Below are 14,041 nucleotides of genomic sequence, written 5' to 3' on the forward strand. Positions count from 1 at the left end.
GGTGAGTCTATCAACGATTGCCCAAATAGAATCATGCTTCCGCGAAGTGTTGGTTCCGCGAAGTGTTGGGTAAACTGACAATAAAATCCATACTGATGTCCTCCCATTTCTAGGATGGAATGGGTAAAGGTTGGAGAGTACCAGCTACTTTCAAGTGACTAGCTTTAACTCTTTGACAAACATCACACTCAGAAACATTTTTGGCGATCTCTCTTTTCATTCGAGTCTGCCAAAAATTCTGTTTTAGATCCTGGTACATCTTTGTACTACCTGGATGAATCGAAAACTTCGATAAATGTGCTTCATCAAGGATTTGCTTTCTAGCTGATGATTCTTGGGTACAACAAGTCGAGATTCAAACTATAGAACTCCTCTATGATCAAACACTTGTATTTGGTTTCACCTTGGAATAATTTTTCCTTGATGATTTTGATACCTTCATCATGTAATTGTTCCATGATGATGCTATCATGAAGTGTAGGCTCGGTGGCTATATGGTTCAAACTTCCTTGAGGTACCATTTCTAGATTTAGTTTCATCGTTTTCTGGCATAGAGTTTCGTTGAATGGTTCTACAAATAGACAATGGCATTGTGACTTGCGGCTGAGTGCATCCGGAACCACATTAGCCTTTCCTGGATGATAATGCACTTCTAGATCATAATCATTTATTAACTCTAGCCAGCGTCTCTGCCTCATGTTGAGATCAGCTTGGGTGAAGATGTACTTGAGACTCTTATGGTCTGTAAATATTACAATGAGTTCCCATAAGATGATGTCTCCAGAGCTTAAGAGCATGAATGATAGCTGCTAACTCTAGATCATGTGTTGGATAGTTCTTCTCATGATTCTGGAGAGCTCTTGATGCATACAAGATCACCCAGTTGTCTTGCATAAGTACACAACCAAGTCCCGTACCAGAAGCATCACAATAGACATCAAAAGGTTTGGTACTGTCCGGTGTAGCCAGCACTGGAGCAGTAGTCAATCATGCTTTGAGAGTTTGAAAGGCTTCTTCACATTTATCATTCTAAACAAATTTCACTCCTTTCTTTAATAACTCCGTCATAGGCTTGGCTATTCTGGAGAAATCAGGAATGAATCGACGATAGTATCCAGCTAAACCAAGAAAACTGCGAATTTGATGAACTGATGTAGGAGATTCCCAATCCATCACTTCTTGCACCTTAGTTGGATCAACTAATATACCATCACTGGAGATAGTATGGCCTAAAAATTTTACACTATCCAGCCAAAATTCACACTTGGAGAATTTGGCACAAAAATCATGATCTCGTAATCGCTGAAGAACGATACGTAAATGCTGCTCGTGCTCTTCTTCATTCTTGGAGTAGATCAAAATATCATCAATAAATACCACGACGAATTTATCCATCTCCGGCATGAAGACTGAATTCATCAGGTACATAAAATATGCCGGGGTATTGGTAAGACCAAAAGACATAACCAGATACTCATAGAGTCCATATCTGGTCGAGAAAGCTGTTTTTGGAATATCACAGGGCTTGATCTTTATTTGATGGTAGCCAGAACGAAGATCAATCTTAGAGAAAACCTTGGCTCCAGCTAATTGATCAAACAGGATATCAATGCGGGGAAGAGGATACTTATTTTTAATAGTAACCGCATTGAGTGGTCGATAATCAACACATAGCCTCAAACTGTTGTCCTTCTTCTTCACAAACAGGGCTGGACATCACATATCACCATAGGGATGTTTAACCAAAAAATTCACTTTTCGTCGTTCTGTGCTATGCTGCTAATCAACAGAGATCATAGTAGTGATTGGACTATAAATATAGTCCCACAGATTCAATAGGCTAAAATTTGATGAGCACCCATGCCACAAAGTTTGCAACATCATTAGTATTCATCAAACAGCCTAGAAATGCACAAATGAAGAGATTTGGCAAGTAGGAAGATCAAGATTTCCAAACTGATAGCCATTATTTATATTACAACCGAAGTAGTCTTTAAAGTACACACCTAGCATCAAGCCTCCTTACCACATATACTACAACAAGTGGAACTCCTTCCTAGGGCTATTTTACAACATCTTCTTCCCTATGTACATATACTACAACAAGAAAAACACATGCTATCTAGGACAAGCCTAAGGTGCCTAGAAGTCGTCGAGGTTGCCCACAGAGGAAGCACTGCCGGAGGAAGAGTCGTCCGGCTGAGGGTTAGGCTCGGCAAGCGCGTGCTCTGAATCTATATCAGAAACTCCCTCAATCTCCTCTGGGTCTTCTGCTGCTGCAGGCTCGGCTGGAACAACTGGGGGTGTTGGCTGCTCATGGAGCATACCTATATGGGCCATAGCATCATCCAGATCTGCTTGGAGCTCATGAACCTGCCCCTGAAGAAAACCAATCACTGTGTTGTGCTGCACTGTCTCAGCACTATGCTCTAGAACCTGAAGCTCAAACTATGCAATGGCGTGATCTCTCCCAGTAACAGCCTCATTAAGCCCCCTGAATCTGAGTGTCTCTCAAACGAAGACCTCGCTGAAAAGTCTGGGCCAAGTCTATCACCTGATCCATGTGTCGCTGCTGAAGAATCTGATAGTGGGACTGAGCATTCATATACCTGGTCACAGCCTGAATAGTCTCCTCCACTACATCTCCAACTAAGTGTCCAAAGTGGGTGGTCCTGAAAAGCCACTCTGCGTTGCCAGCATTGACTGCCAGAAACAAACCAATAGGATAAGCAGCTACTTCCTCGGGATGATGCTCACAGAAAGTAGTGATAGCTTTGAGAGTTGTTGTCTCAAAAGCATCCACAAGACGATACCCAATCACCTCAATCTCAATAGGTGGCCACTCGAAAGTGGGGTGTTGAGGAATGGTCATTGTAACTCTGCTCTTCTGAACTCTATCCTCAGAAAACTGGCATCCCTTGTACCGGGGTGGGTTTGGGTAGTGGAAAATACGGAGTGTATCCCACAAAATCCTCGGAAAGCCCTCCCAGTATAAGCAATCAATATGAGAACATCCCTCCTCATCCCAAAAGACATTGTGACAGTCCGCCATCTAAATCAAAAAGGATTCAAATGTGAGTAATATGATTATCTCAAGACTTCTCAAATATAATTTTAAGAAGACTGCGGAAAAATGTGATTCTAACTCAAAAGTTTACAAGGCTCAGGAAGTAAACAAACCACAATTGGTACTGGTTCATCATTTGAGATTCTATGGAACGAAAAGATCATCAAGACATCAAGATGGAACTAAGGATAAAGACATCACTCAAACTCCCTCCCTCAAACCATAGACTTTCTTGGGTTTAATCTAAGTGCTCTAATAACATGCTCCCCAAACCAAGTTTTCATTCAACTCAATGTTTAACCACACTAAAACATATTCCTGAAAACAAACTCTAGAGATTCCTTAAGAATACTCATGTACATTTTCCAATTCTAGGAATCAAAGCAAACATCAACCAAATATGCATGCACGTCCTGTTCGTTCCTCACAAGATAAACAATTGCCAACTATTGTTGGGCTTACGTGGTTAGATCGGTGGCATAACATAGATACGGCTCTCCCTATATAGCTAGTTGGTAAATTCTAACCGTTCTTAACTTATTGAATCGCGGTTAGTGTACCTGCAGAAAATTGACAGAACATATATATATATATATATATATATATATATATATATATATATATATATATATATATATATATATCCATTGAACCTTTCATGCCAGCACTCATGAAAGCGTTCCCATACATTACCGCTCACTATAGAAGCGGCAACCATACAATTTCCGCCGTATGGCCAACGTTAACATACGCCACTAAGATAGCATATTCACGAGTCCCTTTACTCCCAATATAATTGATCGAGATCGCTATATTGGCAGTAGCTCAAGTAGGTCACTGCTTGAGCACAGCGTTCGGTTCGCATCGCCGACGGGAAGGTCAGACTCCCTCAGCTGACTGAGGATCCTTACCTTCTTACCTTAACGTAGATGCGTCGTTACAGAAATTAAGGGTTGCTTGTTAGTATGGTTTGACAAAAATATAAAGTGCTGGAAGTCAGATAAAATAAACCATACATAGATAGCCACCTAGTAACTCCCATAAATTCCCTAGGACTTTACGTTCTATGCATAACCCTTAACGAAACTACGTTGGTTTCAAAAATACCTTGTTGGTCAATTTTATACGGAAAGCGATTTTTAAGGTTCCAACACCTCTGGTGTACGCTTGCAGCTCTGGTACCAGCTGTGGCAGAACCACCTAAATTATCCCGGCTCAAGTGCGCAGGCCATCACCATAAAGGCAACACCGACTCAAACGCACTTCAAACGGAACAATTCTTGGTCTGTCGGGTAATGTCTCGATACAACCACCGGTTCTCGGATCGAACAGGCATACCCCGCACGAAGGCGAGTCCAGAGATATTACAACCACATGTTTTACAACACAAGCTCATTAATGATTACAAACTAGTTCAAAATATTATTACAGAACCAAACTTTATAAAACAGTTATACAAACCTTAACTTTAAGTTCAGAGTTTGAAAAGCAGCAAAAATAGAATACGACGGCTACAACATGTCGCAAAAGTATACCAAGCTAGCCCAAGCAAGGTATCACTCGTCAGGGTCATTGCAGGCCGAAGATGGATCCCACTCTATGGACCAACCAGGAGGCAAAGAGCAGGGCCAAGAAAAACTAGCGACCTGGTCCTCAAAACTCATACCTAAAAAAGGGTTTCAATAGCAAGGCTGAGTATTCTAATACTCAGCAATACTTAACCGTCAACGGGTATACGTAGCCCACCTAACTAGACTATGCAGGGTTCTATGAGCCTCTGGTTTTCCTTTTGCTAAAAAGCAATAAAGAGTAGGTCCTTACTTTCAAATTTTAGCTTCCAAGATTCTAGTTGATTAACCATTCTATGTAATCAACTACTGTTCAACCATGGTAGATCTTTAAGCAAACATCAAGATTGATCATAATAATATTGCTCTTGTTACTCTGTGTGGCAAAGAGATCAAGTAGTCCCAAACCATGAGAAGCGGACGATTCGAATCAAATTTGTTAACCTGGCCAGGCATACCTAACACACACGTTTGGAACACTGTCGGGTCGTTCCCAAACAACCGTTTACCTTTCTTTCCGGCTTGTGGATAGGGTCACTCTCCCCGACTACAGGGCACCAACCTCGTCCCTTGTAGCCACGGTGTTGCGCACCAAAAAAAAACCTATCTCTAAGAGAGAGTGAAAGGTATATCCACTCCCCAGTCCAATCGGCTACTAGGCTTACCGTGTACCATATTTACGGCATATGGCTAGTACGTTCAAAAACTTAACCAGCACTACCACACACCGCGACCTTAGCAAGTTCATGAACACAGATGGGGTCTCACACAAGGTCATGATATCGAACACAACCCCGTCCGTCGTCCTTATATTGATAACAGAAAGTAAACAAGCAATTCCTATAGAGCTTGCGAGTGACAAGCAATCACTCGACTTTTACCGGTCCTATAAGCTTAGCAATTATTCGAACTCAGGTCTACTATTCAGTACATAGGTTCCTAGGATCATACATCTAGGGTTTCAATTCAAATCCTAAGAACTGTAAATGCACAAGTAAGTAATAACAATAAATGGTAATAATTTGAAATATAGGTTATGTCCGGGGCTTGCCTTCTCGGTAGTCGCTAACTATTTCAGCCTTGGGCTCTTCCGAACTTTGGTCGGGGCTTCAGTTAGCACATCAGTGTTCAACTGGGCTTCGGGATCACCTCCTTCGGACTCTGGGATCAGCTCGTATGTTCCATCCGCTAGAACAGTCGTATCTATATGTAATGCAATAGATGAAATTACAATCACACTTATTTCTCAATAAAGTTGTAGTCTACACATAGCAACACAACTTAGTATATGGGCAATCGTTTATAGAGTAGATAACTAACAAATCTAATTACACAAGACATCATGATCAACAGCACAAAATAAGCTCACTAACTTCATAAAACAAGTTGTAGTGGTTCCTATAGAATGTAAGTCCTATAGAATGTAAGTCATGGTTTGCTAATTAATACCTAACTCAGCACACATTCAGTAGTAAATTCAACAAAAATTACATCAAATAGAAGGTAAACATAGTGATCTATCCTGTCAATTTCATACCAAAACATATATCCATTTATTCAGAACAATTCATTTATTTAGACAACTGTTAGAACAAATTTGAATTCTTCAGAACAAACTACAAAACTTATGAAGCTCAAATTTTTTTAGAACAGACTTCATATGCTTATGAACACCTCATAAATTTTTCATAATTTATCTAGGCACAAAACTGAAGTAATAAATTAGATAAAAATAAACTACATATGATAAACCTAATTAGTACAGGTAGTTCCATACTGATTCTGGATTCTAAATTTTACAGAAATGGATATATAACCAAATTAGAGTCACCCAAAAATTCTCAGAATTTTCTAAGTAAGGAAACTATTTATCATGATTAAAGCTCACATAACAAGCATTAAATCAAAGCTATAGCTACACATAAGGAATAACCACAAAATTTTTTTAGCCACACTAAACTCACATGAAAATTTCACCATAAAAATTTCACTGCAAGAAATGGTTTCAATCATCAGTTAAGAAAAAGATAAAAACAACTAGCATTTAAACACTAGTAACACAAATCTATTTTTACAGTAAAAACTCTCAACTAACACCCAATATATTATGATTCTACTGCAAATATCTCCTCAAGAGGATTCCAAAACAATAAGATTTATATTTTTCTGATTTTTCTATGAATTTCTATGGAATTTCAAAGTTTGCAACTAAACTAACAAAGAAGTCCCTGCTGACACTATTCACATGAGTCTTGGGCTATTCAGATAACCCCCCGGGTTTTTGTTCCTTTTAACTCGAGGTCCCTGGCCATGGTCAGAGAAGGGGCGCGGGGTTGACCGGCCAAATCCGGCGACGGCGATCGCCGGCGGCGAAGGTGGAGGGGTGTGGGAGGTTCACTAGGTCCGTGCGCACCTGTAGATGCCTGGGATCGAGGTCGGGGTGGCCTGTAGCGGCAGTGCGATGCGAGCAGGCGGGTCGGCGGCGGAGGGAACTCAACGGCGAGGTGTCTCCGATGGGTTCTGGGCAAGGAGGAGGGGTGTGTGAGTTGCGCGAGGTCGAGGCGAAGCTGATGGAGGGGTCAGCGTGAGTGGAGGGTCTGTGGAGAGGCGGGTCGACGGTGAGCCTGTGCTCGTTGGCGTTCAAGTGGATGGCGGTGGCGTTCTGGGGTCTGGGGTCGGGGAAATGGCGAAAGGACAAGGGGAATGGGTCGAGGGTGTTCTTGTAGTGCCGATGCGCACAAGAGATAGGGCTCTGGGGCTCTGTCTTGGCCGGGCCATGGTGGCGGCGAGGTGCCGGCCGGCGGGTGCTCGGTGCTGCGTGGCAAGGAGAGGAGAGGGCACGGCGTGAGGCAAAAGCAGCGGTGAGGGCTCGGGCGCGACGCGTGGAGAAGCTTAGCAGGCAGGAGGTGGCTCCCTGGCCGTTCCACAGCGGCGGGCGGCGCTGCACTATCAGAAAGTGGACTGGTTTGCAAATTTCAGAAATTCCACAGCTGGAGGTGGAAGGAAGTGGACTGGTTTGCAAATTTCAGAAATTCCAGGGACCCAAATGTAAACCAGCAATAACTTTTAATCTAGGGCTCAAATGAAAAAGTGCCCAACATGAAAGTTGTTCAACTTTTCAAGATCTACAACTTTGATGTTGTTATTTGATCAAAGGTTAAAGATTTATTTTTGAAAACATAAAGAGAATTTGAATTCAAAGGACTTTTGTCTTTTTCAATGCAAATTCACTTTAAATTTAGACTGAAATAAAAGATTTCCTGCCAAGTAATGATTACACTACATTTTGCAAATAAACCCTCCACAAAAGCTATAATCACACATTCTATTCAAATAAAACTATAAAGTTGACCTTGGAACAATTCATAATTACACAAAGGTCCTTAAAATTTTAAAATAGGCCCTTGCTCAAACAATTTCACACATGAAGAACAGGAAATAAATGTAGTTTTATTGTGCAGACACCTAGGGTGTCACTGAGGCAACGGTAAAAAGAATGTTACCGTTCCCCTCGCTCCTTCCGCCGCAAGATTCCCGGCCGAATCAGGTCTGCCGTTGATTTCGGATCTGCCCGTTACGTGGCCTCCGGTATTTAAACAGGGGAGGTTTCTCGGAGCGCCCACCCTGTTCTTGAGCACTCCAGTGCCTTCCGCGCCTTGCTAACTCATCTCACTTCTAGAGCTCTTGGCTTCCTTGCTCCTCGCGTTTTCCACCCCTCCCGAGCCTCACCGCCGTTGCCATTCCTGCCACACCTGCTGCGTCCTCTTTGTCGACCTCGGGGTGTGCCGGAGATGCTCCGCCACCTTCCTCATCATGGCAGGTGTGCATGCTGCAGGAGAGCGACATCCAGGACATGGTGGAGTGCGGTGTCCTCCCAGAGAAGTAGATCTCCGGGTGGAGGTGGTGTTTTGGGGAGGAGTTTCCATCGGAAGATACGACCGAGATAGCCGTGTTCAAATCCTTTTATGAGAAGGGCTTCGCACTACCCGCGGGGGCCTTTTTCTGTGGGCTACTTCAGTTCTACGGGCTAGAGGTAACACATCTCTTGCCCAACTCCATTGCTCAAATCGCCATCTTCATCCACCTCTGTGAGGGGTATTTGGGGATCGTCCCCCACTTCAATTTGTGGCGGCCTCTGTACCGCCTCAAGGGGCACCTGTCCAAGTTCACCGGAACATGGTGAGCGGGGCTACCTTCTCGCTGTGCCAGGGGAGTGTCTACCTGACTTCGAGCTCCGCGACACCAACAAGGGGTGGGCGCGGGACTGGTTCGTGGTGTCGAACCCGGCGCCCTACCTCCCGACGCGCACCGGCCGCGCGCCGGAATACAAGGCATGCTGAGAGGAGCCGCCGACCGCCGAGGAGGTGGTGCAGGTGGAGTGCCTCCTCAAGGAGATCACCGGTTTGACAGCCCGGAAGCTGATAGGGGCCACGGTGGCCCTCTCTATCTGCAAGCGGCTAACGCAGCCGATACAAGAGAGGGTCCACCCAGCCTACGAGTACTGGGGTCACGAGGACCTGACCCGGGGATAGAAATGCAAGGTCTCCTGGGTAGAAGCTGCAAACCAGGTCGCCCGCATCATGGCGGGGCAGGTCCGGGACAAGGGCTGCCCGAAAGACCTCTACCTAAAGCGGCCGACCAACGCCGTAAGTTTTCTTGCGTCTTCCAAGTTGTTTTCTTTATTTTCGAGTTGTTTCCTTCATTTTCGAGTTGTTTTCTCTATTTTTTCTTTGTTTTTCCGACTGCACCTATTGGGTCGTGATACAACTCGGATTTTCTATAGGCTAAGGTCTTGGTGTACTGGTCCCCCACTCCTCTACCTGAGGGGGACCCTAGCAAAGAAACTGCCATGCCCGCCGAGCTACGCCAGCCGGCGGATGCCGACAATGAGTTCTCCTCTGACTCCTCTGTGGGGAGCGAGTCAGAGGTGGAGATCACTGGCACCTCGGGGCCGCCGACCTCGGCTGCCCTGAAGAGGAAGGTGTGCCGCACCGTGAAGAAGATCCCGCTGTCGAAGGCAGGGTTGATGATGGTGCAGAGATCACTGAGAAGCTCTACCCCCAAGGGTACGAGCAAGGTCCGGGGAGCATCAGCACCCCCGGCCACTGCTAGAATTGGGTCGGTATCCGCCGGCCTCCAAGCCAAGAACGAGGCGGCCCGAGGACTGGGCCAGCTGCGCGGGGAGGCAAGGCGGAGGAGTCATCCACCGAGGGAGGCTCCAGTGACGCCGCGAGGTTGACCTCGCCGCAGGTGAGCCCGGCGAAGAGCCGTGCCTGTTGCGAGGAGGAGAAGAAGGAGGAGGAGGAGGAGGCCAGCAACAGGGCTCCTTCCCCTCTCCATGATGTCGAGATGTAGGACCCGCCCCATGATGAAGGGGTGGCACTGGCAGTGACTGAGGCCAGGGAGGTCCTGGCCATCGAGGTGGTGAGGACTCAGGCAGAGTCCTCGGAGCAAGCTGGGGCCCTGCCGAGGAAGGAGGAGGAGGAGAAGGAGGCGAAGGATGAATCCCTTGGTGGCCATCTCATCGAGGCCACCAAGGTGACCCACGAATGGATCGGGTTAAGTTCCCTTCCTCTTCCTTTATGTAACCGACTTGTTATTGTAGATGTTGTCTTGTGACGCCAAGTTGTTTGGCCGGCTCTAGTGGAGCAGTCCAAGCAGGCCGCCTAGGAGCTGGCCGAGGGAAGTGCTGCCATTGGCCGAGTGGCAGAGCTCGAGGCTACGGTGGCCAAGCTGGAGGCGCAGGGCCGCCAACTTGAGGCCGAGAAGGTAGAGGCCGAAAAGGCTCTACGCAAGGAGAAGTGTGGTAAGGAGTCAGATTGTTGTGCAATAAGGCACTGTTTGTCTCTGACTTGCTTGTTGCTCAGAGCTGGAGGCCTGCACCAAGGCCAACGAGGAGCTGCACAAGCTCCGGGAGGCAGCCGAGGCCCGGGAGGCCGCGACCGAAGAGAAGCTTCGCCTGGAGCGCCAAGCTCGACAAGGTATGATTCGGAAATCATACAGCCATTGGGTGTGTTGAATTTTTGTCGCTTAGGCTGATGCAGCCGAGTGCTTTTCTGTAGAAGTGGAGGGTCAGGTGACCGAGGCCCGGGCGATGTTGGATTGCCTGAGCGGGCAGCTGAACGCTCTACTTGGAGCGTTCGAGCCGGAGGGCGTGGCCGCGGCTGAGAACTTGTCGGAGAGGCCGGAGGCATCCTCTGGCGGACTGGAGGCCTTCGTCAAGGGAGCAACCGGAGATGCCGTGCAGCACACCCTGGGGCTGGTGAAGTCCCATCTCTTGGAGGCAGATCTGGATCTGGTGGGCGACGGCGTTCCTCATGACTGCACCGAGGCGGACTGGGAGGCCAACCACACCAGTGTCCTGGACATCTCCAAGCGCATCATGGCCGACTTGTAGGCTGCCGGCTCCTGAAATTTGTTTTGTTTATTTTGCTGCGAGAGAAGTTGGTCAGGATGGAATAGTTTGAAACAATGGTTATGTAAATAATGCTTATTTTTAATCATTTTTATGTTATGCCCACATTCTGAGTACTTTCTTAATTTGCCGAGTAGTTGGAAAGTCAACTCTGAGCCCTCTCTGATAGCGCTTGAGAGCTGATCATCAATGTGCGCGGTGAGTTAGGGTGACACAGAGTAGTTCCAAGACGTACTCGACTGTGTTCATTAAGATCAGACTGGGTTGTTCCTATCTGACTAGTCGGACTCTGAGTGGGGGCTGGCTAGGTGGCCAAGGTGCAGCCCCCCGAGCGTGTTGAAAATGACTCGGTGATGAACAAAGAAGATGGAATATGATGAATAACATGCAACAAACTTTATTGAATGAGTAGATAGGTACATAGCTTTGCATTTTCTATGCTTCTATGGATAGAAGTGGCGCAGGTGCTCGATATTCCATGGGTCGCTCACGTCGGTGCCATCTTGCCTTTGTAAGCAGTAGGTTCCTGCAACCACTACTTGGCTGACGATGAAGGGTCCTTCCCATGGGGAGGACAACTTGTGGGTGCCCATTGTGGACTAGATTCGTCGTAGAACCAAGTTGCCGATGTTGAAGTCTCGCTCTTGAACGTTGCGATCATGGTAGCGCCGGAGCTGCTGTTCATATCTTGCGTGTTGTAGGGAGGCCGTCAGGCAGTGCTCCTCTGTCGAGTCGATGTCGGTGCGCTGGGTCGACTCGGCTTCGTTTTCATCATAGTTCTGGATGCGCAGAGCACCAAAAGCTATGTCCGATGGCAAGACTGCTTCAAAACCGTACACCATAAAGAATGGCGAGTAGCCGGTAGCCCGGCTTTTCTGCGTGCGGAATCCCCAGACTACTCTGGGTAGTCCTTGGAGCCACTTTGCATCGTATTTTTCGATCGGATCAAAAATTCTGGCCTTGAGCCCCTGGAGGATCAAGCCATTGGCCCTTTCGACTTGGCCATTGCACCTGGGATGCACCACGGAGGCGTAGTAGACATCGATGTAGCTTTCTTGGTAGTAGTCCTAGAATTATGAACCCGTGAATGAGGTACGCAGGTCTGTATTATCCGATTAGGCACTCCGAACTGATGTGATATTTCTTCAATGAACTCGGCTGCCTTGGCTGTGGTGGTGGCCATCACGGGTTTGACTTCAATACACTTTGTGAACTTGTCGATTGCCACGAATATGTGGTTATACCCTCCAACAGCTATCTTGAGGGGTCCCACAGAGTCAAATCCCCAACCGGCGAATGGCTAGGAAGGTGGTATTGTCCGTAGGGCCTGAGCTACGATGTGCTGCTGCTTGGAGGAGAACTGGCACCCGGGACATCGTCTGATGAGGTTCTGAGTGTCAGCCAGGGCCGTGGGCAGTAGAAGGATGATCGAAAGGCTTTACCCACAAGAGTGGAGGCGCCTGTGTGGTTGCCGCAGATGCCCGAGTGGATATCGCTATGGTGTCAGACTTCTTCATCCTGTGAGATGCATTTGCACAGAGTTCTTGAGGATGTCAAGTGCCTAAACAACTCGGATCCTATAACGACGTAGTTGCTTGATTGACGTGCAAGCTTCTCGTGCTCCTTTCCTTTTGGGTAGCTTTTGTTGTTCTTGATGAAGTCGATAATGGGGGAGCGCCAGTCAGTGTCAAGAGTTAGAACCTATTGCCCTAGGGCCGGGACCAAGTCGGGCTTCGTAGGGGGTCTTCCTCTATCTTGACTGTAGGACTGTTGAGTGCCTGGACGATTACGCCTGCTGGCACAAGGGCTCGCTTGGATCCGAGCTTGGACAGGACGTCTGCCATGACGTTGTCGTCCCTAGGGATGTGGTGGAACTCGAGGCCGTAGAATTTGGCTTCAAGCTTCCTGATTTCCCTGCAGTAGACGTCCATCTTCTCCTTGGTGCACTCCCAGTTTTTGTTGACTTGTTGTATGATGACTTTGGAGTTACCATAAGCCAACAATCGCTTAATGTCAAGTGTGACAGCGATCCGGAGACCGTGAATGAGGGCCTCGTACTCGACAGCATTGTTGGTAGCCTTGAAAAATAACTGAGGATGTATTTGAGTTGTTCATCTTTAGGGAGATGAAAAGGACCCCAGTGCCGGCTCCATCAAGGTTGAGGGTACATGATCCAGTGCTCGGGTCAGGTGTCGGGTGGAGGATCCTGGATCTCGGTCCATTCGGCAACGAAGTGGACCAGGGCCTGAGATTTGATCATAGAGCGTGGCGTAAACTCAATTGTGAAGGCGCCGAGTTCTACTGACCATTTGATGACTCGGCCGTTGGCATCTCGGTTGTGTAGGATGTCACCGAGTGGATAGGAGGAGGCCACCTTGATCTTGTGAGCCTGGAAGTAGTGCCGAAGCTTTCTTGACGTGATGAGGATGGCGTACAACAGCTTCTGCACCTGGGGGTAGCGCACTTTAGACTCACCGAGTACTTCACTGATGAAGTAAACTGGCCGCTGCACCTTGTTGACAAGACCCGGCTTATCTCGTTCGACGACCAGGACTGTGCTCACCACATTGGTGGTGGCGGCGATGTAGAGGAGGACTTCCCTATCTTCTGGTGCTGTTAGGACAGGTGGCGTGGTGAGGAAATCCTTGAGCTCCTGCAATGTTTTAGAAGCATCATCGTTCCACTCGAACTTGTCGGACATCCGGAGAAGTTTGAAGAAGGGTAGGCCTTTGTCGCCGAGTCGGCTTATGAACCTACTCAAGGCGACCATGCACCCAGTAAGCTTCATCAGGTCCTTTTTGCTCCTGGGAGCCTTCATGTACCTGATGGCGTTGACCTTGGTGGGATTGGCTTCGATGCCCCGGCTACTGACTATAAAGCCGAGTAGTTTTCCGGACGGGACACCGAACACACACTTGGTCGGGTTGAGTTTCCATTTGAATTTCCTGAGATTTTCAAATGTCTCGGAGAGATCCATAATGAACCGGTCAC

At 47.2% G+C, this 14,041-nt stretch overlaps 2 protein-coding genes across 39 annotated transcripts in view; one reads left to right on the plus strand and one right to left on the minus strand.

Annotated features, from left to right (window-relative positions):
* LOC120655415 (putative disease resistance protein RGA4) overlaps positions 1 to 14,041 on the plus strand; it is a 126,698-nt gene that overhangs the window by 103,537 nt on the left and 9,120 nt on the right. The gene's annotated exons all lie outside the window — the stretch shown is intronic.
* Positions 11,650 to 13,868, minus strand: LOC120653385. Its single transcript, XM_039931141.1, has 3 exons — positions 13,290 to 13,868; positions 12,841 to 13,140; positions 11,650 to 12,117 (listed from the first exon to the last, which is right to left on the minus strand). Exons 1-3 carry the CDS (start codon positions 13,866 to 13,868, stop codon positions 11,650 to 11,652), a joined length of 1,347 nt encoding a protein of 448 aa, XP_039787075.1.

Source organism: Panicum virgatum, chromosome 1N (assembly GCF_016808335.1).
Source record: "Panicum virgatum strain AP13 chromosome 1N, P.virgatum_v5, whole genome shotgun sequence".
Classification (NCBI taxonomy): domain Eukaryota; kingdom Viridiplantae; phylum Streptophyta; class Magnoliopsida; order Poales; family Poaceae; genus Panicum; species Panicum virgatum.